General features: G+C 41.7%; 1 protein-coding gene across 1 annotated transcript; it reads right to left on the minus strand.

The window, feature by feature from the left end:
* Nucleotides 1-26,044, minus strand: irak3 (interleukin-1 receptor-associated kinase 3). Its single transcript, XM_080050698.1, has 12 exons — nucleotides 25,920-26,044; nucleotides 23,968-24,156; nucleotides 21,914-21,973; nucleotides 21,394-21,557; nucleotides 19,564-19,628; nucleotides 19,373-19,487; nucleotides 16,243-16,361; nucleotides 13,772-13,970; nucleotides 12,796-12,858; nucleotides 8,644-8,811; nucleotides 2,689-3,037; nucleotides 1-586 (listed from the first exon to the last, which is right to left on the minus strand). Exons 1-12 carry the CDS (start codon nucleotides 26,020-26,022, stop codon nucleotides 471-473), a joined length of 1,710 nt encoding a protein of 569 aa, XP_079906824.1. The 5' UTR covers nucleotides 26,023-26,044; the 3' UTR covers nucleotides 1-470.
* Between the last annotated feature and the right edge of the window lie 981 nt (nucleotides 26,045-27,025).

The following is a 27,025-nucleotide window of genomic DNA, read 5'->3' on the forward strand; positions in this document are numbered from 1 at the left end:
TGTCGCACTGTACAGCCCTGTATCATTATAATATCACTATTATAATCTTCCCTCAGTCTTTATTCAGCCTTCCCTTGGCCCAGCTGTCCTGTTTATCCTAACCCTACATTTTACCATGTGTGATGTCAGACATGGTAAAATGTAGGGTTAGACAGTGAGACCATAAAACACTCTTTCTGCCTTTTCTCAACCGATTTATTAAATGTTTGCACATTTATACTACATAGGATCTCAGAGTTCAATACACCTTCATATTTCCACCGGTAATGTAGGTCTTTAAGGCATTACTCTATACTCTACTACAACTACTAATATTAAGTCAAATGTTGCTGATAGCTTATCTACGTGTGTCTGTGAGTGTTTGTTTTATTTGCAGTCCTGTTATTTCCAGTGATTAAATTCTTATGATGAGAAGGTGTTTTCACTGTGAGCTGTTGAAGAGTATAGCCTAAACAGGAGGTCTGTGCTCTCTACTGCAGTGCCTGCTCAGAGAACAGTTCCTCTGTGCCAATCAGACCGTTGTTATACAGACTCAGTTTGTTCCTCAGGTTCTGCTTGGCTGGGTTTTCCACCACACTGAAGTCACCTAAAACACACACACACACACACACACACAAAACACAGTGTCACACTATGTCCCATCATGTCCCAATTTTACTACCTCTGAGGTAGAAATATTGCAGACACAATCTGTTGCGCCTATCTGTATAAATGTGTCTGCTTGTTGTTGCAGAACGGGGCGAGTGTGACGTATAGCCTACATTCTAAACATGCGACAATGTTAGCAGTTGAAGGTTGATGGATTGTTAAGCAAATATCACATAGGAGGGAGAATTGTAAATGTGTTTAACATTAACCACGGCGGGCTGATGTCCTGTAAAAATCGACAAAGAAAAGTAACGGCGTATAATCTAGCTGGTTATAAGGTCCACTGCTCAATCCAAACCCCCACGCTTCATTTTCCAGTTTTACCAAATTATTCAATGAATTGGAAAAGCTAGGCTAAGCTAGGCTGCGACCAGATCGCCGTCGCTATTATCCTGAGTGGCGGCAGAGCGCTGCCCACTCAAGAGACTCGCTCACAGCCAACCTGTGACAGTTGAGAGAACCCCCTTAAGGGGCCCCTTAGCCTTCCTTACCTAATGGGGTGAAACTAAGACCGCGAACTGAGACCACATGGAGCAAACTGACTCGGTCACGGCCTGCGAATCCGTTAGAGAACGGGCTCACTTGTTTAGTAAAATTGTCTAATTTTCTAGATCAGTCAGGTCCGATGGCCCGATGCTAGAGTTGCCCCCCTTTCCGTTTTCCCAGAATTGTTCTCTCTTTTCACCAGCTGTCCCAGGACACAATTTGTCTGGTTTTTGGGGAAAATTGCCAAAACCTCATTTGATTTCCTTTGTTCTGCAGTTAAGGCTGTTTCACACGGGAGGCGTTTGTTGCGCCTGCTAATGCATTCTCAATGGAGAGGCGAGTGGGCAGAGAGAAGGCACAGCGTTCTGTCAGGCGCCACAACAAGCGTGCGCACTCCCGTGGAACTGTCACTGCATGTGTGCTCGTAGGAGCTGTTAAAATAGTTGAGAACCGATTATCTTTTTGACTCAGCGGTTGAAAAATCTGAATCACGCTCCTTTTTGGTAATTCTGTGTCTCCAAATTATTTCAGAAAAAAGTACTAAATAGCTCACCGTGGGCACAGTTGATTTAGCCTTAGTTTTCTTCTCAAAGTGCACTAGATTGATGAATTTTACTTTAAAAGGATCAAATTGGTCAGTCTGAACTGATAATAATGGCCGAGCCCTCCACCCCAAACATTTGACCTAGTGTCCCTTTCTTTTCCCAAATCCAAGGTGGCAACCCTACCGATGGCCCAGGGCCAGTAAAAGCTTATACAGCCTGGTTGATTGGAGTCTGCGATTTTAAGACAAAATGCAGATGAAATGCATCATGATCCGCTGAAAAAGTATTATAGGATGCGGCCGCCTTTTTAAAAAAATGTCAGCAACAGCGAGAAAACCTTACGAGGCGAAAAGAAAGAGGAGCTTATGTCGTTTCTCTCTCATTCACGCCAAAAGAAGTTTGACAAACTGCTGTTTTTCACAATTTTACCATTTTTAAGCTGTTTTTCAGTTATTTTTTTGGTAAGTACTTGTGTTTCTCATTTTACTATTTATTTGAACTGAAATAAAAGTTCTTTGTCCTTAATCCTCTTGACCAGAAACACCAAATTGCTTCTTTTACATGTTCAAATTACAACATTTTCGTCCGGGGGGGGGGAGAGATGCCCCCATGACCCCCCGAAAGGGGATTGTTTTCATACATGTCACCTCTTTCATGGCTTATGCGTTTGCTTGCTTCATGTATGTATGGCCTTATCATGTATACAATGTGACAACATTGAAGTTATCTAAGATTTGACTGTTCTTTTATATATTTTTTTGGTCTTATTATTTATTACATAATGGATATGAAGGTTGGTAGGAGGGCCCCTCCAACCAACCTTCATATGTTGAATTGAGAATCTTCCAACAATCTTTTTTGCTAAACCGCTATAGCTCCTATATAGATAAAAAAAAAAGTCTCAACTTTTATTTGCAAGTACACTAAATCAAACATACGTATGAATATTATATTCCATCTCTACCGAAGTCTGTACAGAAAAAAACACCAATTCCATTTACACACTCACTGTGGTGACTGTGTGGATGGTCGGGGGTGAAGCCGTTAGCTCTGCAGTCCTCACAGACGGGACCGTCTGCCTGGGCCGCACAGCTGCACTGAACGGGCCAGCTGCTGTACAGATCCAACCCCGCCTCACCACCAGCGCTGGCACAGTCACTCAGGTAGGTGACCTCTGACTGGCTGCACTCACAGGGCCCGGGCTGTGTGGGAGAGGGGGACAGGGTGTGGGGCCCATCCTGCAGGGAGGGTGGGGGGCTCTGCTGGGCTGCCAGAGGGCTGCCAGCATCCAGGCTGTGAGGCTGGTCAGCAGGGGGGCAGCCAGGTGGAGGGAGCAGCTGGCTCAATGCCATTAGGACCTGAATCAGGAAATCAAGAGATTCAGGCAAAATGGTAACACTTTAAAATATGGGTACATTACCGGTAATCAACCGTTAGCATTTAGCATTATTTAGCTAATCATTGATAACTGCTTAGTTAATGCTTAATACCGTTGATAACAAAGCAATAACAGTTAGTTAATGCTTAATAAGAATTGACTACTTATTAACTAACCGTTTATAGCATTAACTATGCATAAACTGCAGTTAATCAATGTACCCTTATTGTAATGTAAATAATAATACATACAGTATATCGGCAAAACAAGGATGAATGGAGATAGCTCCAATACTGTATCTTATTATGACTGTAAATCCAGACTTGTCGCTGGCAAATTAAATTTGCTGCACCTGTTGGTCTGGACACTCTCCATTGAAGCTCATTTAATATATCAAGAAATCCTAAACTAACCGGATGACAGCACTGTCGATGCCGTGATAGTAAACATCAAAGATGGCTGTGGATATGTTGTTTAAGGTGTATTCACACCTGCCGTGTTTAGTTCAGTTGAAACGAACTCAGGTGCACTTCTGCCTTCGGTGCGCATCTTTAAGGAAGGTAAGGGCGGACCAAACAAGCACTCCGAGACCCCGCTGAAGAGGTGGTCTCGATGCGCTTCCAAACGCTATTAAATTATTTCGCAAATCTCATTCTGTGACTGAAAACTAATGACTAATTTTCTTCAGGTGTGAATTTGTCCGGACTCGATCCGATCCAAATGCAGGAAGCACTGTGCCTTTTAATTATTTTCTTTTTTAATAAATCGCCGTCAGCTTCACATTATGGGAAAGTGTTGTTGTCGCCATTCATTGTTAGGAAGATTAGTTGTGGTTTGACCGGGTGCCCCGAGCGAAAATATTACATTTGATAGAGACGCGTAAACATGGTGATGTGTTCAGTGATCAGATGAAGGAGAGGGGAGCGTCTCCATCACAGTGCCAACAGGTTCACGCTGCGCTTTGCATGAATTGTGTGTTTTCCTTTTTCTTGCCATGTTAACGGGACCGTCAATACTATCCTCGTGTCAGTTTGGAGCTGAGCTGCGCTGAACTGACACCCAGCTGATACACGGCTAAATCAGCTGTGAGTCAGCTTGAGCCTATTCTTCTCGCGAGCCACGCGTCCAGCAGCAAAAAGTAAAAATCTGTGTCCACCTGCTTATTTCGGACACTCGGCTGGAGAACCAGCTGACAGCTGCGCAACCTTAACACTTTACCGTCAAACTTAAGGTGCGAACACACCAAACGCGTGGGTGCGGTGGCGGCGTTGAAAAATCCTATTTTTGCATAGGGAACCATTGGTTTAGGCGCGATGATGCGTTGGCCGTGGTAAAGCGGCGCTTTGGGCGCGGTAGCCGCGTTACCAAAGCGTCACGCACCATCGCACCGCCGCGCGAGCTCAAAAAATTTAACTTTTAACGCTCCATCGCGTGACGTTTAGCCGCGTTGGCCAATCAGCGGTGAGCTTGACCCGACATTACGGACATCGGCACGGTGGGGGGACAACACAGAGGCTGAGAAACACCGAGTAGGAAATGCGGCTGGCTGGTGATATGAAGCCGCTCGGGGTTGGGTTAGAAGACGTGGGGAAGGAGCCGAACCCTTTCACTGCAATTTTTGGCATTGCTCCAAATCCGGGCTTGCCTAAAGTGAAGCTGAAGGTACTGGCCTTTACTTCATTACTTGCTCGTAGGGTTATCTTACTCAAGTGGAAAGATCCTGCTCCTCCTTCCCACTCACATTGGATTAGAGACATTATGGCATGTATGAATTTAGAGAAAATACGTTATACTACCCAGGGATCCGAGAATAAATTTGACAGAATTTGGCACCCCTTCCTAAATTATTTAAAAAAAAAAAACAACAACAATACAAGAGTAGCTACCTTCTCCCCTCTCTTATCTGATTTAATTTCTTTATGTTTTTTTCATATCGATTGCTTATTTTTGTTTCTTGTAGCGTGTATTTCGTTTATGTAATTTTTTAACATTGTGTATTGTTTTTCTTTTTTTTTTTTTTTTGTGCTGATTTTTTTTTTGATGCAGGATTGTTTGTGGTTGGGTGGGGGGTGGGATATGGGCGGGGTGTGTTCGGGGGAAGAAAAAAGGGGAAAAACGTAATCATTGTACTGTATTTACTTCGCAAATCTTTTGATGAATAAAAAAACCTTTGAAAGAAAGAAGACGTGGGGAAAGTGAGCCAGGAGAATGGGCTTCCTGGTTAATTCAGTGAATATGTGCGGCTGTGCTTTAGCCGATAAACCAAGTTAGCACCGGTCGGATAGCGTTAGTTAACTCACCCAGTTGTGTGCGGCCACCACCTCCATAATGAACCCAAACATAACGGCTAAGTCCGGGGAACTTTCACAACGAGTACAGCGAAGCCCCGGTGTTTATGCCTATATCTACGCCAGCCACGGTCCCGTCACAGCCAGGTAGGGTAATGTAGGCTACTTGCCTTTATTTTCTATGCCCCGCGCACAATGCTGCTGTAAATGTGTTTGGTATGGTGCTGCCTTGCTGTTTGTGTTCATTTCCGAGTGGCGTGAGTCTGTAATGCTGTTTTAAGGCTATTTGTTCCGTTCAGTTGCTGTTTATTTGTCTTTTGGCACAATTGTTGGCCATGTTGTTGTTGTTTTTGTGTGGACATGAACGCTGTTGTGTCGGGTCGGGTCTGATCGCAGCCATGGTTGATTAGGCGAATAAATATATTGGGGGGGAGACTAGCTGCGTAGCGTTGGGCACGTTGAACCATTTTTTGACACAAAATGACCAAGCGCCAGATCAGGTGCGTTGGGCGCTTTGGCCACCGCACCCAACGCGGTTGGTGTGTTCACACCTTTAGGGTTAGGAGTTAAAGTTATTGGTGGACGAGATCAGCAAATAAAGCTGGCCAAATAACTAAAGGAAGTCCCCCGCTCGGAATATATAATTAACTTATTTTTTATGAAATAATCACAATCGCGTTTGCGGAATTAATATTAATCTCAAAAGGAATCTAGTTGTAGTCTTGCAATATGAGACCCCCTGTCTTTTCAAAATCTCACTCTGTGACTGAAAACTAATGACTAGTTGTCTTTAGATGTGAGAGGGTTTCAATCTTCAGTCTTTTCAAAGTCTTTTAAAAGTCCTCTGGTGTAAGGAGAGGGGGATGTTCCGTTTTGCCGAACGACCACGGCAAAAGTTTAATTTAACAGCTAATCCCGCTGTTCGCTAAACGAACGGGGCTTAATACGTCACCTTGTTCATTGCTCTGATTGGTTGTAGTAGTGCTATCCAATTGCGTGCAGTGGCATTTGAAATCGAGTAGGAGCCGCCCCTTGAGTTTGGAATAACTATTGATCGTGGCCAGACCCTCTATCGTTCTAGATATGGATCTGGATTTGAAGGCTAACTGTAATCACCAGCAGGGGCGTAGCACCAAATTCTGGGCCCCTTTACAAAAAGTCCTGACTGGCCTCCTGAAAGGCGGTCTAAAGGCCAGGACACACCAGTCCGACATGTTCCGACTACGCAAAAAATGGAGTCGGCCGTTTCAGGAAGCTCCAGTCTTCCCGTCGGGGCCAAAGAACACACCGAGACGACTGTTTATTTTCCGTACGCTCGTGGGACGTAATGTCTCCACAACAGCAGGCGGCGCTAATCTGTATTGTGGCCCGAAAAAATACGAAAGCCGGAAATGATTGGACATCTCTCTAGAGCATAAACATAGATAGAAATACGTATTTATATTTATGGACCATAAGAGCACAATTTTTAGCAGAGAGTGTCGAGCATGGTGTCGAGCAGTCAACAAGGGTTGATGCATGTGAGTACTCGCAAAACGAAACGAACAAACACATTAAAACGATGGCTAGCTGTTGTTAGCTGTTTGTGCTACCCGCCTCACTTCCGGGCTTCACTGATTCGCTAGCCCTCCACAAATCAAATTGCTCCAAATGAAAGACGGTCGGCCGCCGATTGAACATGTTCAATCGGCGGCCGACAGGCTCAAAACAAGCCCGACGACCTCTACGTCGGCCGACGTCACGGCACACACCAAACAGATTCGTCTTTTTTTTTGACGACGGCGATTATCGGGCTGGTGTGTCCTGGGCTTTACAATACACATGGCTCGCTGAGCCAGACAACTCCACAATATTTCATTTGATGAATGACCAAATTGTTACTTGTACATAAACACACCCCCTTGTCTAATGATGTTTAATAACCATACACACATACAGTGTTTCTCACAGGAATTTGGGAGACTGTGTTGGGGACCCTGGACCTCCTAGGGGGGGGGAATGCTCCCCGGGAAGAAAAATGTGAACCTTTTAAAGTAAAATTCATCAATCTGTTGCACTTTTAGAAGAAAACTACTGCTAAATCAACTGTGTCCTATGTGAACTATTTAGTACTATTTTATGGAATAATTTTCAGACACAGAATTACCAAAAAGCAGAAAGAAAAAATTTACAGGTTTAAAAAATCCAGTCCTCTTTGTGAATTTTTTAATAATCCCAAAGCTACTTCCCTCTTTGAAGTATTTTTTTAATTTTTTCTTAGTGACTCAATATAGGCCCCTGGTCTTTGTGGCACTGAATAATGTTATCTAAAAAATAACCAAAAAATGTACTGGCTCATGATAGGTCCCTGATCTCCTTGCAAGGGTCAGGGGCCTATCATGAGCCAGTACATTGTTTAGTTTTTTGGAATGGCATTGTTCGGGGCCTTCGGAGATCGGGGGCCTATATTGAGCTTTTTAAAAAAAAAAATTGATGGGCCCCCCTCTGCCTTGGGCCGCCCCAAGACTGTCGCACTTGTACCCGCAGTCCCATGGCTCTGACCACCAATGCAACAGAATGTTAGCCTGGTGAGAGCAGCCTGATCTTGAGAGCTTCACATTGTTGCCTCTCTCCCGCAGATCAGTCTGGACTTTCTCCAATCTCCCTAAGGGGGAGGAGCCTGGTCAAAACATGACAATTCCATTCAGAGCCCACGTTCTGACTTAAAGTTTGTCCCTTAAAGTGGAAGGTAGTTTCTGATTGGTTCATGTAGTCGTCAATCTAGCTTCCTGAGACTAGCCATATCTCACAAGCTTATTGGTCCATCCGTGTGTACGTCAACAACAATTCCAAGAACCAATCAGGTGCTGCCTTCCACTAACAGACAGAAAGTGGGGAGGGCCCTGTCTGACTGAAGGCTAGATTGACGACTACATGAACCAATCAGGGGCTTCCTTCCACCAACAGACAGGGCCGGGCTCCTCCCCATGAAGATTGGAGAAAGTCCAGACTGATCTGGGGGAGATACACCAATGTAAAGCTCACGCGACATCAGGCTGATCTCACCAAGTTAACAGCATAGTGCTATAACCAAAGTTTTCTTTTTATTCCAATATGACAATGCATTAACCTGTTATGACTAATATGATCTTCATCTTTCTCACTATTCAACCACATGTTATCACTTGAACCAGCTTCATTTGCTGAAGGAATACTGTGAGATGGAGTAGAATGCACCAAAAGCTAGGATGATGACCTTTGAGTTGAGCATATTGAGTCCTACTGTTCCTAAAGGCATATCTGAACAGCTGATGCTTACATTCTCCATGCTGGGTCTGCTGCGGTGGCGGCTAGCAGTGCAGTCCAGCGCCAGACGCAGGAGGCTGAGGGCCACAGCAGCAGGCCAGCGGCCCGCCGACACATCCACAAACTGCAGACAAGAGTCCACACCTCCACTGTCCTCCACCTCAGTCACCAGCACATCTCTCTGACAGAGCACACACACACACACACACACACACACACACACATACACACAGGGGGGAGCAGAGCATGCGCTTGGTAAGTACTTCACAAGGTTGTTGGATGAAATCACTTAGTTTACCATTAGGATAAACCCCTTGAGATGAATCAAATCATGTCCGAGGGGGTCCTCATCACAAATATACAGAAAGTTCTAAACACAATATACATGTTCACATATACAAAGCTCTCCCAAGCCTGACTACTCCAACACCCACTAGAGCGGGGGTCACTAACAGGCGGACCGCGGTCCGGGTCCGGACCCAGACGCCGTCCTATACGGACCCGGACCTGTAGTCAATCAATTATTTAAGTATTTAAAATGTTGACGGGGCGCTTTTTTTTGACCGGCGCAGCTTTTCTAGACTTTACGGTACTGGTTTAGCGAATCAGGAAATGCTTTCGAGTTAAGCCATCCCGCCTCCTGCTACTCAGGCAGCCAATCGAATCTGTGCATTCCCGGCTCAGGCTGGCTCACAGACAAAGAGACAGTGAGCTATCATGCGAGAGATGACAGAGAGAAGTGCAAGAATTACGAGAATTTCAGCGAAATAAGTCAGATTAGAGTGAGAAAGACAGCGGGAGGAGAGTGAGAGAGCTTTCTCTCTCGCTCGCCCGCTCGCTCACCGGCTCCGTGTGTCGCGAGCGAGTTAACGAGCGATCAACAGCTGAGTTTTTTCCTATTATTTACTATCTATGGTTTTTTCCCCTTTTGTAAGACTGGTGAAAACCGGTCAAGGTGCAATCATGTGGACTCTCTATTACCCTGATGTAAACCTATGTGTGAATGACACAGACATAAGATTGACATAATCACCAATCGCCAGCAGCACTGCATCTACTGCCCACAACAGCAACAGGAAAAACATTATTTAAAAAAAAAATTTGTATGTAGTTTCAATTATCTACATTTTAAGTTTTACATATTCTTAGTAATGGCAGAATTTATAAATACAGGTTAATTTTTTAGCAAGATATTTGGCAGTAGCCCCCACTAACATTAGCGAAAGCTAGTGGTCATCCGTCCCTCAGTCCAGTTATCTGGCTGCTAGCAAGTTATGTTGTTTTGTTAATTTTTCTATTCATCTTAACTATATTAAATGTTGACCTTTTCTTTTATTATTTGCACCAGAATGCTCCGATTACATTCTAAAAACACAAAAAAAAATTACTGGGGGGGAAACCCTCAGACCCTCCTACAGGGGTTTAGTTTCTGACATGTCACTTTTTCAGAGCTTTTCAAAATGGCAAAATAAAAATCCAGTATTAGACAAAGTGGGAGATTACTATGTTAAACAAACATAGTAGGTATAGTGAAGTTTAGAAATGATACATTGAAAATATTTCTCAAAATTATTTAATTTTTCAAAAATGAATTATATATTTTATCTTTATTTTAAGATTATTATTATATTTATTTTCACAATTTTATTTTTAAATGCAGCCCTTCTCTATGAAGAGATTAGTTTCAGTTGAGTCACTTAAATAATACATATATCTTCAGTATTATATATCTATAATTATTTAAAAGTGAGAATAAATATTGTTGAAATGTTTTTGAATTGTTCTTTCTATATTGATCTGACAGTCAGTTGTTAATTACATGCAGACGTTGATACAACTACTAGGCTACTTCACTATATATCACACTGAATCATAACGCAAGTTAGACATTATGATGTTCCGGACCTTTGCTTGAGGACATTTTCTCTAACTGGACCTATTTGAATTTTAGTTGAATACCCCTGCACTAGAGGGAGAGTGGGGTGAGATGTGCCACTTTTTACTCAAAGTGATTTTAAAGTGAGGCCTTGACAGTTATGTCTCCAACTCAAATATGTACATATATGTCAGTTAGTTGTGCATCCCTGGCAATAAAAACTTTGGATCTGGAATAAACTGTTTAAGAAATATGGCTTTCGGAAAAAAAGTTGTCTTGTGGCACAACTTGCCCCTGGTGTGGTGTAAGTTGTGCCACAAGAGAGAATACCATGGGGTAAATTGTGCCATTGATATATATCTCATAAACTGTAATGCAAGACAAATCCATAAGACAATCACTTATTTAAGGTTTATTTAAAGTAAATAAAGTAAATATTTTACAAAGATTGAAGGTACATTTTCTTAGACAAGGCCTAGCAGATCTAGGTGGTTTTGCCTGCAAAGCTCACAATGACAAAGTCACCATCATCATCTTTCTGGCCATCTGAACTCTTGTCAGTGGTGTTGTTAAGTGGAATGGAGATGTCAGTCTCTTCTGAGCTACTGTAGACAATCACTTTCTTTTGGTGACCAGCGTATACAGCCATGCCACTGGCACAACTCTCAGAAATGTACTTTGCACTAGTTGCTCCATGCTTGTGGAACCAACTGCCACCTGACATATGCGATTCCCCCTCCATTTCTGCCTTTAAATCAAGGCTCAAAACCCATCTGTACACCCTGGTTTTTCCTCCCCATTAACTATCTTACCTCTGCACTACTATCTTTGTTTATATGTGGATGCATGGGCTTTATGTCTTTTATTTTTGTTATTGTTATTTTACCTTCATTGTTTACCTACTGAATGCACTATGTACAGCACTTTGGACAGTGCAAACTGTTATAAATGTGCTTTTATAAATACATTTTACTTACTTACTTGTAACTCACCTAGGCCCTTTGGCATAAATCACCCCAACCCCAGAATTTTGGATAATTAGCATGATGCAGCAGTTTAGGGCTGACATCGTTCTAACTGTATATACTCAAAATGTAGCATACTAAAGCACCAAAACGTGTCAAATGTTTTCAAACTTCTCTATAATTGTTCAGACACAATAATCAAAAAACCTTGATCGTGGAAATTTTACTTTGAAAGGCAAAACACAGTTTTTTTTTAGCTTAAATGTGCTTATATCTTATTCCTTGTGTCTCCCTTCTTTACAAGATGAGTCAAATGGATGGCTCTTCTTAAATATGTGGTCACATTTCCAATTTCTTCCACGGTTTTCTAGAAACAAGGGGTGGCACAACTTCCCCACTGGCACAACTCAGGCCACTCTCCCCTATAAATTATAAAAAATAAATGAAAAAATTAATATATAAATAAAAAATAACCGTGTCATGTCAAATTAAAAAAAAACAATAACATGTTTGAATATATTTAAAGATGGATCTCTTGAAGGAAATGAAACGAGTTAAAGCTGGGGTATGTGATTTCTGATTGGTCAAAGTTAACATGAGCTGTACACTTTGACCAATCAGAGCGAGGCTCCGATTCTCTGTTCTAATTGGCAGTTGGGACTGTCCATTCACTTTGCACAACTTTGTTGGTGTAGACTAGAGCATGTCAGGGAGGGACCATAGGGGAGGGACCAAAGAGAACAAGTGGAGCGGTTGAGGTATTTGGATTCGAATCTCTATCCTAAGTGAGACGGGTAAGTTGTTCCAATTAGATGGGTCTTTAAATTTAAATGGAATGAAGGAAAGCCTTCCATTGGGCAGCATTCCACAGTAGGCATCAATAAACCACTCTCTGACACACCCTGCGTTCCAGTCCCCATACTTCCCTACTATTTAGTATGCCAGAAAAAGATTGTAACATGCTGAAAATACATAAATTCCCCATTAACTCCAATAGCATTTTGGAGTAATCGCCTTTATTCTTGACATTTCTCGACATAATGAAAAAAAACTTCCTTATCTGATTTTTTAGATAAAACTCTTCTTTACTTTAGTATGTAGTGTAGTAAAAAGAAAAAGTATGTGATTTGGAACACAGGGACAGTCTCACCTAAAACTAAAAAATATCAGCTTTATGAAGGCTGGATCTATTGCAACAGATTGTTTCCATTTCCTTGGACCCTGGTACATCACTGAATACAACCGTAGGCCTTCTGTTGTAAGACACCGTAATGTATAGTGTTAAAAAGTCTTAACAAAAAAACAAGCTTGAGTGTTGACTCACCAGTCGTGTATGCTTGGGTGTGTCCTCTATGACCCTCCGTCCTGTTACTGTTTCCATTATAACCTGAGAGCGAGCACACTGGGTCAATGCCAATGAAACAACCAATAAATGATGTTCCCATCAGAAAACATAGTCCTACTGTATCTCCATTACAGTGACTTTAATATGGACTATATACACTCACCGGCCACTTTATTATTTATTAGCTACACCCGTTCAATTTCTTGTTGACACATTAAACTAATCAGCCAATCACATGGCAGCAACTCAATGCATTTAGGCATGTAGACCTGGATAGGATCACTTGTTGAAGTTCAAACCGAGCAACAGAATAGGGAAGAAAAGGGGTTTTAAGTGACTTTGAACGTGGCATGGTTGATGGTGCCAGAAGGGCTGGTCTGAGTATTTCAGAAACTGCTGATCTACTAGGATTTTCATGCACAACCATCAGTAGGGTTTACAGAGAATGGCCCAAAAAAGAAAAATATCCAGTGAGCGGCAGTTGTGTGGAATAAAATGCCTTGTTGATGTGAGAGGTCAGAGGAGGATGGGCAGACTGGTTTGAGATGATAGGCAACAGTAACTCAAATAACCACTCGTTACAACCAGGGTATGCAGAATACCATCTCTGAATGCACAACACATCCAACCTTGAAGCAGATGGGCTACAGCAACAGAAGACCCCACCGGGTGCCACTCCTGTCAGCTATAGACAGAAGAATAGAAGATTGGAAAAATCTTGCCTGGTCTGATGAGTCTCCATTTCAGTTGCAAAGTTCAGATGGTAGAGTCAGAATTTGGCATAAACAACTTGAAAGCATGGATCCATCCTGCCATCCTAAAGTGGTCGGTGAGTGTATATAGTACATATTGTATTTCTAATGTTGGTTTTGTTATGTTTAATCATCTCATATTGTGCATTTTTCCATTTGTTCTACCTGATCCAACAAGCCCCTCTACACAGCATGATATTCACCATTCCAAAGCTGTAGACGTCCAGGCTCCAGGACAGCTTGCCGTCTCGGATGTACTCCTCAGGGAGGTAGCCTGGGTTGCTGTGGGAACTGGTATCCAGGGTGACCGTACAGTAACTGTTTGGCGAGTGAGGTCGCAGACGAGCCTGCCCAAAGTTAGACAGTTTGGGCTGCAGGAGGTCATCCAGGAGTATGTTAGAACTGTGCAGAGAAGGCACTGTGTTAACCTGTTGACTGGCTCTGTATTATCCCGATACAAAACTTTGATTGTGATAGAAGCAGGTTTATGGTAAATGGACTCCACTTACAGTATCTCACAAAAGTGAGTACACCCCTAACATTTCTTCAAATATTTCATCATATCTTTCCATGCGACAACACTGAATAAATGACACTTTGATACAATGTCAAGTAGTCAGTGTACAGCTTGTATAACAGTGTAAATTTACTGTCCCCTCAAAATAACTTGACACACAGCCATTAATGTCTAAACTGCTGGCAACAAAAGTGAGTACACCCCTAAGAAAAAATGTCCAAATTGGGCCCAAAGTGTTAATATTTTGTTTTGCCATCATTATTTTCTAGCACTACCTTAACCCTCTTGGGCATGTAGTTCACTAGAGCTTCACAGGTTGCAACTGGAACCCTCTTCTACCCATTCATGACGACATCAAGGAGCTGGTGGATATTAGAGTCCTTGCGCTCCTCCATCTCCCGTTTTAGGATGCCCCAAAGATGCTCAATAGGGTTTAAGACTGGAGACATGCTTGGCCAGTCCATAACCTTTACCCTCAGCTTCTTTAGCAAGCCAGTGGTCGTTCGGAGGGGTGTTTGGGGTCGTTATCATGTTGCAGTACTGCCCTGCGGCCCAGTTTATGAAGGGAGGGGATCATGCTCTGCTTCAGTATGTCACAGTACATGTTAGAATTCAATGAACTGTAGATCCCCAGTGCTGGCAGCACTCATGCAGCCCCAGACCATGACACTCCAACCACCATGCTTGACTCTAGGCAAGACACACTTGTCTTTGTACTCCTCACCTGGTTGCCGCTCCACACTCTTAACACCATCTGAACCAAATAAATGTATTTTGGTCTCATCAGACCACAGGACTTGGTTGCAGTAATCCATGTCCGTAGTCTGTTTGTCTTCAGCAAACTTTTTGTGGGGTTTCTTGTGCATCATCTTTAGAATAGGCTTCCTTCTGGGATGACAGCCATGCAGACCAGTATGATGCAGAGTGCGGCGTATGGTCTGAGCACTGACAGGTTGACCCCCCACCCCTTCAAGCCCTTCAGCAATGCTGGCAGCACTCATACGTCTATTTTCCAAAGCCAACCTCTGTGTACGACGCTGACCATGTGCACTCAACTTTCGTAAACTGGGCCGCAGGGTGGTATTACAACATGATAACGACCCCAAACACACCTCCAAGACGACCAGTGGCTTGCTAAAAAAGCTGAGGGTAAAGGTTATGGCCTGGCCAAGCATGTCTCCAGACCTAAACCCTATTGAGCATCTTTGGGGCATCCTCAAACGGAAGGTGGAGGAGCGCAAGGTCTTTAATATCCACCAGCTCTGTGATGCTGTCATAAATGGGTGGAAGAGGGTTCCAGTTGCAACCTGTGAAGCTCTAGTGAACTACATGCCCAAGAGGGTTAAGGCAGTGCTGGAAAATAATGGTGCCCACACAAAATATTTACACTTTGGGCCCAATTTGTAAATTTTTTCTAAGGGGTGTACTCACTTTTGTTGGCAGCAGTTTAGACTTTAATGGCTGTGTGTCGAGTTATTTTGAGGGGACAGTAAATTTACACTGTTATACAAGCTGTACAATGACTACTTGACATTGTATCAAAGTGTCATTTATTCAGTGTTGTCCCATGGAAAGATATAAAGAAAAATGTGAAGAAATGTGAGGGGTGTACTCACTTTTGTGAGATACTGTAGCTCCTTTCCCTGGTCTTTCACAGACTCACAGCGCTTTACAATGTTTTGCACACATTCACCCATTCACACACACTTTCATACACCGATAGCAGCTACCACGCAGGGTGCAAGCTAACTATCGTGAGCAATTCGGGGTTCAATGTCTTGCCCAAGGACACTTCAACATGTGACGGGGAGGCGGGGGATCGAGCCACCGACCCTGCACTCCAGTGGCCGACCGCCCTACCCGCTTCGCCAAAGCCGCACCAATAATGTGTCCACTGTGGTACTTCTTCATAATTACAGTCCAAGACACTTTGTGTAGGCTAACGAGATATATTAGAATCACATTTCCAGCTAGTACACAGCACAGTTACATGCCCTAATGAAAATAAATAAACACTTATTTTAGGAAAGTAATTTTTATATTGTGTGGACGTGTGGCATCATCATGTTATTTGAGCCATCGGGATTGGAGCAGGTGTGGGTTAGTGAATCAGTGTGTGGGTGCTAGTTGAGTGAAGCTGTGCTTGGTGGCTGGTACCTGGAGATATTTCCACAGATGACAGGGCAGGGCTGGGCTGTGTGGAGGTGATGTAAGGCCTTCGCCATTCCCTTGATGATGGTGAGACGCTCAGTCCAGGACAGAGGAGGCTCTCCATGCTATGGAGGGACAAAAAAAATAATAATTATAATTCACCTGCATGCAGAGAAAAACAGTTTAGCACCTTAAAAGTGGGTAGGACAACAAGTCCAATATGACTTGTTCTATATTCATATACATACCATTAATACTTATAAGAAATATAATTTCCTCCAGCCCATGATAGTCATATGGAGTAAAGAGAACAATCAAGAATAGGCTTCAAAGATAATAATATAATAACAGAAACAGATAACATAAATACATACAAACAACATGACAGTTGAACGGAAGACCCCAGCACAGTATGTTAAAGTGCAATAGTCAGATACATAGTAGCACAGTGTGTAACAGCGCTAGTGTTGTTCAGTCCTGTGATAGCACAGTTTATTAAAGTGCTAGATATAGATATATATACTGTATATTTATTTTTATTACACAGGGGCGTAGCACCAAATTCCGGGCCTATATACAAGAAGTCCTGATGGGCCCTCTGAGAGGCTGTCTTACAATACACGTGTGAAAGCTATGTTTGTCTATAATCCAAAACATATGAGTGACTGTTCCCTCTCCGAGCCAGATAACACCACAATAATTCTATTGAAGAATGACCAAATCGTTACTTGTACATAAACACAACCCCTCGTCTAATGACTTTATAACCATACAAACATAAAAGTGTTTCTCACAGGAATTTGGGAGACTGTGGTGGGGACCCTGAACCTTCTAGGTTCCTCGTAAGAAAATGTTGAACCTTTTAAAGTAAAATTCATCAATCTGGTGCCTTTTGAGAAGAAAACTAAGGCTACATCAACTGTGTGAGCATCCTATGTGAGCTATTTAGTACTATTTTCTGGAATCATTTGGAGACACAGAATTACCAAAAAGCAGAAAGAAAACATGTACATGTATGTAAAAAAAATCCAATCAGCTTCGGGAATTAAAAAAAAATCCCTTATCCCGAAGCTCCTTCTCTCTTTGAAGTCTTGCGTTCCGAATCGCATACTTTCTACTACTGTATATAGTATGTAGAAAGAAGATTTAGGATGTCCTGATTCTTGTGGCCAGATTTAGGATGGTTAGAAGTACCCGGATGTCCTACTTCATGCGGCCAAGATTGTTAGTGTTGAAAACTGCATCCTACTTGGGAAATTCTGACCCACAATCCAGTGCGCACGTGAAGTGACGTCACATCGACGAAGCCTCCATATGAAAACAAACGGGGATGCGACGGATATAAAAGCAAGAGGCAAAATCAAGGCGCAATGTTATGATGAAATAAGAGAGTAAAGTATGTCCCAATAGTATGCCTACTGCATCCTAACTAGATTATTTTTATCGTCGGATGTAGTATGTAGAATAGAAAAAAGAAAGAGTATACGATTCGGAACGCAACCTTAGATTTTTTTTTTTTTTTTTTAGTGGCTCGGTATGGGCCCCTGGTCTTCGTGGCCCCGAACAATGTTATTCAAAAATTAACAAAAATTTACTGGCCCCCCCAAGCCTGTCTAACTTATACCCCCAGTCCATCGGCCTTGTATATATATACAGTGCTGTGTGAAAGTTTGTGAACCCCTTGAACCTTTTGGAATTGTATTTATTTTTACCATTATTAATTAATTTTTATCAATACTAGTATTTTTTATATGAAATAACAGATGTTTGTTTATCAATTGAACATTTTTCTTTTCCAGAAATCAATTGTTAAAAGACAAATGATTTGCCAATGTTTGGGTTGGCTTTTAACTGAAAAATCACTTTTCTTGTGGCGCTTGTGGATATTTTTGAAGGAAGTCTACTTCTAGGCAGATGTTCAGTCACTCTTAAAGCTCTCCATTTGTAGATGATTTGCCTCACGGTGGACCGATGGAGCTCAAACTTTTTTTTAAATAATTTATAGCTGTCCCCAGACAAATGTGCAGCATCACAACTCTATTCCTGAGATCCTCTGAGATTTGTTTCCCTTTTAGCATGTCTGACCTGTATGGGTTCACTTTGGTGAGCCTAAACTGACCTGGTTTTATCTCTGTTTTATCTAGTGCCGCCCAATTTCTTTCCTAAAGATCTCTCACTACATTGGTCCATTTCATGACTCAATTTGGCCCATCTGATTGTGTTTACTTGCTCGATTTAAGCAATGCAGCTTAGGGTTCACAAACTTTTGCACATACAATAGTTGTCAAACAATTTGTTTTATCTGTTTTAACAATTGATTTCTGGAAAAGAAAAAAATTAATTGATAAACATCTGTTATTTCATATAAAAAATACTGGTATTGATAACAATGAATTAATAATGGTAAAAATAAATAAAATTACAAAAGGTTCAAGGGGTTCACAAACTGTCACACTACACCGTATATAGATAAGGGTAATGTATTTATCCCCAGAGGGAAATTGTGGTTGACACTGTGGTAAGATAAAGACACCAAAACCGCCTCTCTGCACTCATCTGTAACATGAAGGTTTCTTGCTAAAATGTTCTTAGTATCCCATAAGGCCTATGTTGTTCCGGGACATATGAACAACACCATACTAACCCTGCGTTCCAAACCACATGCTCTTTCTTTTTACTACACTACATACTAAAGTACAGAAGAGTTTAAGGGCCACAGGAGAGAAAAAAAATCAGATAAGGAAGATTTTTTTTCATTATGATGAGAAATGTCAAGAATAAAGACGATTTATGCATTTTCAGCATACTACAATTGACGTGCATGTATTGGGACATCCTAAATCTTTTTTTGGCATACTAAATAGTAGGGAAGTATGGGTATTGGAACGCAGGGTATTTATTGTGCACAAATGAGTTCTATGTTGGTTCTTGTTTCAATTGTATTTTGTCATAATAAAAGTATTTTTCAAGTTCTGCAAAAAAGCACACAACGTACTACACGTGTGTGTAAACAATCTCACTTCCTGTTTTCTGGTATTGCAGGTAATTGCCTAGCAACTATGTTGCTGTGGTTGGCTTGAAGAAGCCACAGGGCAGCCGGGCAAAGCAGACAGCCATACATGACACACAGCAGTACCTGATGGTGTAGCCTGTGGGACAGTGACCCATTGGGCAGGTAAGGGTAGATCAGACAGTAGCGGCCCGCATTGGAGAAACAGCACAACAGGGCTAAGATATTTGGATGTTGGTACCTGTAAACACATCAGCACATTATATACGGAACACACTCTATTATCAGATATATTGAACATGAGGGTCGACACGTACAAGTTATGAATTTCCATCTCTTTTCTGAAGGTGTCCCACTGCTTACTCCAGGACGCCTTATTTATCTGGAAGACAGGCATAAGGGATCAGAATCAAATGGTAAATGGACTTGACCTATATAGCGCTTTTTAGCCAACTTTCTCAGCCCCAAAGCGCTTTACACTTCCCACCATATTCACCCATTCACACACACCCTCATACACCAATGGCAGTAGCTGCCATGCAAGGCACTCTCTGAACCATCGGGAGCAATTTGGGGTTCAGTGTCTTGCCCAGGGACACTTCGACATGTGGCGGGGAGACGGTGGCTCGAACCTCCGACCCATGCACTCCAGTGGCGATCTCCCTACCCACTTTGCCACTGCCGCCCTTAAATCAATTGTATATCGCCGGGGGGGGGGGGGGGGGGGGGGGGGGGGTTGTGCATACGGAACCATATGTCCTAGAAGATTCGGATAAGGGAAAACGACCTTAAAAGCCCTAGTATAGGAAGAAATGATACAAAGCTCAAAAAGAGCAACAGAGGAGAAACCAGAGACGGAGCGGGCCGATTAATGTCATTTTGAAATAATGGGCATCAGCACATATCTGTACCCACAAAGAAAATAATAATAATGTGGGCAGACACTACAGGCAGCCTCTTCACTGTGGCTTCTGTGGAGTAATATAAACCTTTTGAGGTTTTTAACCAAAATATTGACCTTTCTATTTTATTTATTTTTAATATCTCTGTCTAAATGTTTTTTTTTTTTTTTCACTTCATCAGTTGTTGTATATTTCATGTATTTGCATTGTATATTGTGTTTGTATTGTTGTTTTCACTTTGAATTTGTTTGACTCTACATCATTGCAAATGAGGGTCACCCCTCAATTGATCTCTCAAATATAAATAAAATTGGAAAAATGTACATGAACAGTGAAAAGGCAAACTGGCAGGACGAGCTCACCAGGCAGCAGGATGCCCTCAATAAAACTTGCCAAAGTGAAACATATACCCTGTGTTCCAATACCCATACTTCCCTACTATTTAGTAGGCCAGAAAAATATTTAGGATGTCCCAATACGTATGTCAATTGTAGTATGCTGAAAAAACATAAATCTAACTCCAATAGCATTTTGGAGTATTCGTCTTTTCTTCTTGACATTTCTCGACACAATGAAAAAAAACTTCTTCTCTCCTGTGGCCCTAAAACTCTTCTGTACTTTAGTATTTAGTGTAGTAAAAAGAAAAAGTATGTGATTTGGAATGCAGGGAGTATGTCTGCAGAAGTGACATAAACTGATGAGCACAAATAGTGGGGTATTAACAGATCAGATCAAAGAGAGTAAGCCAGACAAGCAAAGAAGGAAGACAGAAGTAGCTGTCAATGTCACAACAGGAAAAAAAACAGGAAGTGTGTGACAGGACGTGCGTCTGTGTTGAGAGCTGACTTCCACTTCTGCTCAGAATATGTTTATTGATTGATTGATTGATTGATTGATTGATTGATTGATTGATTGATTGATTGATTGATTGATTGATTGATTGATTGATTGATTGATTGATTGATTTCAGGACAATGCACATTAATGAACATGTACAGCAGTACACGTAAAAATGCTAGAGTGTAGCCCGGGGGATCATTTCCATCTGTAGTCCATTAGGCAGGTTGATGTCACAATAAAAATGACAAAGATATACAATAGAAACATTGGCTATATACAAATACGGAGAAACAGAAATAAAGAAAAGTAAAACAGGATAAGTCATTAGTAGGATTAGTAGGTTAAACAAATACACAATGAATACACAACTAATAAGGTACAGCATACATGTAAAACAATAATCACCTGTTTAAAAAGCTTCACTGCAAATGTCCTATTTCCCATCTGAGCTGTGTAGACGTCTGAAAAGTGTCCCTCTGCTATTCTCAGATCGGGATGGAAATCTCTGGTTCCCTCTATGATGTCATGGTAGGTGATTGTGGGGGGCGGGGTCTCTCCTGGGGGGTTGACTGGAACATGGAATCAGAGCAAAGTCAAGGCCCCCACACTTCCACTGCCTCAGTCTACCATTTAAAGTTCAACACCAGCCATGACCACAGTGGAAATTCCACTAAAATGGTAAATGGACTTGACTTATATAGCGCTTTTTAGCTGATTTTCTCAGCCCCAAAGCGCTTTACATTTCTTACCACATTCATACCACATGCCATGCAAGGCGCTCTCTGAACCATCTGGAGCAATCTTGCCCAGGAACACTTCGACATGTGGCGGGTAGGCAGGGGATCGAATCTCCGACCCTGCACTCCAGAGGCGACCTTACCCACTTTGCCACTGGTGTGTATGAAGAGAAACAGACTTTACTTACTGGGACAAACTGCTGGACTTGAAGACGTCACATGATGTTTGCTCTGGGGTAAAGGTGAGACTGAAATAGAGACATTTGATTATGAAATCAAAAATAAAATTCACAACAACATGGTATTCTGACATCATCAGACATGAATCACACAAAGAGGAACCATGACATGACCGCATGTACTAACGACATTTCCTTCTACGCCCACCCAGTCCGCCAAGCGTTTATTATCATCAAGGCAAGACACTGCAAGCCACAACGTTGTTATTTCAAGCGCTGGTCAATTTGGACAGTTTTGGCTAACGTGTCTTCTTTCATAGTAGTATAACATAACAAGTCCAAATGGATTTGTTCATATGTTGTTAATTTTCTGATTTATGATACAATTTCTTCTTAAAATGAAAAATGCCTGTATCCAAAATCTGTTCTGTAAAATCCTTGGACTCTAAAGGTGCAACAATTAAATTAAGATATTCAAATTTAGATTTTTGGTTATTAAAGTGGTGCAAATGTATGCTTAAAGACCTACTTTACCGGTGGAAATGTATGAATCGATTGTATACTTTTCCTACTCAACCGCCCCATAATGCACTGGGTCAATTCTACCCGCCCATGACATGAAATATTTTCGAGCAAGTTGCTAGGCAACGACATTGTTTGGGGTCCGCGATCTGACAACTGTTTATTTATTTATTTATTTATTTATTATTCTTTCGGACAATTCCACACAATACACAATTTTCTCTTGCATATCTTCATACATCATACTTTGTGTTGTCCGAAGGGAGACGGAAGAAGCCAAAGGCTTATCAGGTCCCGCCCCCATAATGCCTGTTCGTGCAGTCATTCATAAACTCTTACAATAGATAAGAGATGAAGATAAATACCTAACAACATTAGAGTCACTAAGTGAAATGAGTGATGTGAGTCTGATAGTGGAGAGAGAACAGAACAGATTGCTGTTCCACACACCGCGGCTCGTCCAGCTCAACTCACAGATAGCTGAGTGCTGATGAGCCGGACAGAGAGCATCGGAGGGACCCTCCGCCTCAAAACATAATTATTATAAAATAAGAGGTCTAAAACACAGATGATGAACACAGGACTGTAAAAATCTAGTTCAATATCTAACCTGTAGAGGGCGGTTATACGCTAAACAGCGTCTAAACTGCCTGAATCTTACAAGAAGAAGAATAAATTCTTCATTGCTTGAGTATACTTCAACTGAAAACGTTTCGACGCACCTCGCATACACAATCGATCTTTGAGTAGACAGTATGCAGTATATAGATGGTGAGTATGTAGGTTGTAGGACGCTAGTATGGCTTTCCGAACACAGCCTAGGACTGGATTATACTGTGATCTTAACACTCACCCTGTGCTCTGTCACAATGGTACACAGAAGGGCAATGGCTGTGTTCCAAACGGCCTTATAACGTCCTCCCTCCTACATACTCAACATGTACATACTACAATGTCAACGATCGATTGTGTATGCGAGGTTCGTCGGACCGTTTACACTGAAGTATACAGAAGCAATAAAGAATTTAAAAAAAGAACTTCCTAAATCAGTCGAAAAGACGCAATGCATTGTGGGGAAGTTGAGTAGGAGTATTAACCTATCGATCCATACACAAAATCTTCCCGGAAGAAAGTTAGTACTCCTCCGGGCATTTTCTCGCCTACACAAACTCGCATACACAACCGTCACATACTCAAATTGACATCAAAATTAGTATGAGTAGGACGCTAGCATGGCTTTTCGAACACAGCCTATTTGAGATGAGCTGTGCAGATAAAGCTGTAATTGATGTCAAAGGACGTAGAAGGAGACAACGTAATAAATAGTAGAAAGGAACCCGACGTGGCTCTATAACCACTTGTTGAAAGGGCTACAGCGCCACCTAGCGTAGCAGAGTCAGCTATGCTCCGGCCATTTATCGAATATTTGAAAGGCCATGTATACTCAGACAAGTGACGCGGTCCGTTCGAGTGGCAAGTTCGGTATATGTCTTAATCCAATCTAGTTGTCCCATGGAAACGACTGAGTGTTTGTGAGGTACCTTGGTGTGTCCCCTGGAGCAGCTGCAGGGCTCTGTGGTGGCCCATGTCCCCCAGCACCCTCAGCAGGTCCTGGACTGTGGCGTTCTGCTGGGCCCAGGACCACAGCAGCTCTCTGGTGGGACTGCGGCCAGACGCCTCCATGCGCTCCAACATGCGAACCTCCAACAAGCTGGGGGAGATCTGGACCGCTGGAGCCCAACACACATTGCGTTAGACTCATAGCATAATTGCCTAAATCATATTTACTCTACTCCACAACTACTTTACCCTATTCTATAACCATTGAAATATGACTTAGGCAATTATGCTATTAAGGTAACGAAAAGTACATGTAGAGTAGAGTACAATAGATGTAGAATTGAGTAAATGTAGAGTAAAAGTCGAGTAGAGAAAATATGATTTAGGCAATTATGCTATGAGGCTAACGATTCTTTAAAAAACATTTTCATATTTGTGCTTTATTTTTTCCAAAATGATTCTCCACTTTACAATTCACAATTTATAAATTAAACTATACAATTCATCGCAGGGAAAAATGATAATCCACCTTTTCAACCTATCAAACAACAAGCCATAAAGTCAATAAGTAGATAAATAAAGGAAACAATTCAATCAAAAGATGAGCAGAAATACACACAAAGAGCAAAGAGAGAAACAAGGAAAGAAAAAAAGATAGATTCAGGACAGAAATAAAATTTCAAATCAGGTCCACCTGTCCCTTTCCTTTACACACACACACGCACACACACACACACACAAGCACGCGCGCACGCACACACACACACACACACACACACACACACACACACACACACACACAGATATATAACATTAGTACAGAAACTGACTGGCATATAAAGATCACTTCAAATTGCTTCCACAGTCTTCCTAATCAACCACCACAGAAAGTTATGATGTATGTCATGTGTGTGTGTGTGTGTGTGTGTGTGTGTGTGTGTGTGTGTGTGTGTGTGTGTGTGTGTGTGTGTGTGTGTTTGTGTGCGTGTGTGTGTGTGCGTGTGCGTGTGTGTGTGTGTGTGTGTGTCAGACATGCTTCCTTATATTGTTAGACACTATAACACAAACCACAAAGCCAACTGTCAGAATGTTTGACCTCTTTTAGTTTAACACAGGTTAAAGTCAGTGCTGAGGCAGTGTACATAAGTCCATCTCAAAGTTGAAACTTCTTTGGTTGTCATGTGCACAACTATAATATAAGTTGTTGTTCTTTACAACATGAAACCTATAAAGAGAATCACTCAGTTCTGTAAAAAAATAAAAATTAGAAAAAGCAAAGTTTTAAAGGCATCTGTGTCCACTAGAGTTTGGAGCTCACTCATTATATTTTGTTGAGATAACTTGTCATTCATATGTAATATGATTGTATCTATATGTATCAGAACCTTCTGAAAAACAAAACAAACACCAAGTGGGTCACAATGTGGATTCAAACATTAAACGATGGTAAAACTGTCTGGCAAAACTTTCTCAACAGAAAAAAATGATAAGTTGGCTGAACTTTTACTTTGAGGACTTCTTAGCCATATAACTCAAAACTTACATTATGCCTGAAAAGTTATCTAAACAGAAGATAATTGGCTAATATATACAGTAGGCAGTTCTCTTTAATACTTGTTGAACTCAAAACTCAAATATCTAGTGAAGACAGTTGCCTTGACATTTTGAGTTTTCCTCACTTTTTTTATTTTTACAGTAGAGTGGAAAAAGAGAATGTGAGAAAATAGCCTAGTGAAAAGTTTGAGCATAACTCAAATATACAGTAGTCTAGTCCTAATAGGCTACACAATATAATCTAAAATAAAACTTATATTAGAACACAATCCAGAAATACATCACAGGCTGCAGTGCAGGCCACATAGGGTAGATGTTAATAGATAATAACTCAAGAGTAGGCTACATACAATCCGCAATCAATCCAGCTGTTCCTTACCTAGAGCCCGCCAGCCGAACCTATCATTGCCCGTGTCCATGATCTGACAGAAGGTTTCTATGAGCGCCGGCGGGGCGTCGTACAGGAACACGGAGGAATCCATCTTCTCTTTCGCTCACACAGAGGGACACTGGTCCAGAGCAAAGCCCGCAGTTACACTGAGAGAAGGTTGCTCAAACCATGGCTCAAACACGGAAACCCCCACCACCCGCAAGTAGACGCGCCGCTGACGCCACACCATGGCAGATGAAGTCACTGCGCGGTGAGTCAAAGGACAAATCTCCCAGAATGACAAGAGAAAATCCCAAAGTTACGGGTATTCAAACACCGTGTTCCACTTGGAAAGGAAACAATAGCCTCGTTTGAGTAAGAGCCGTCTTGGTTAGACCTGCGCAATTATGACGCGCGTCTTGCTGAGCGCACAGCAAAAATGCTGCAAAAATGCTGTGCGCTCAGCCAGACAGGCGTCATAATTGCGCAAGTCTGAGCAAAACTTCTCCTCACCGAGCGGGCCTAGTATATAATGTATTTCACAATTATTCATGTATTTATTTAGTATTGAAAACTTTTATGTTGAATTTAGTAGGCCTACTTGTTGGCTGCTGTCGCACTGATGTAATCGCAGCAAGGCGCTCTTCCTCCTCGCAGCATTGAGCAGGGAAAGATACAGACCATTTGCACATTGCACAAATGTAACTTTGAAAAACATCCACATTAATAGTCTCCCTCAAAGGTCAAGGTAAGTTTAAGGCGAGACACTGCAGGTGAATATGGAACACTTTATGACTTATAGCCTAGATATCATCACAAGATTTTACCAGTTGATTAAAACAATTATTTATTATTTGACGATATTTCTGAAATGTTTGAATAAATATGCACATTTTACATTATCTAACTAATTATGTATAATTTAGCATATTTATGTTGGATAAAGCCACAGTTAAAATCTTTATTTAATTTTTACAACATAATAGAGTCCATTTTGGATAGGCCTACAGCGTGTTTGTATTTTTATAAATAAAAATACGAAACAATTAGGCCTATGTAAAGATCTTGTCTTGTGTTTTCAAAAGAAGAAAATGTCTTATAGGCCTAAATCAGAC

The sequence above is a fragment of the Ammodytes marinus genome, assembly GCF_949987685.1.
Source record: "Ammodytes marinus genome assembly, chromosome: 22".
Classification (NCBI taxonomy): domain Eukaryota; kingdom Metazoa; phylum Chordata; class Actinopteri; order Uranoscopiformes; family Ammodytidae; genus Ammodytes; species Ammodytes marinus.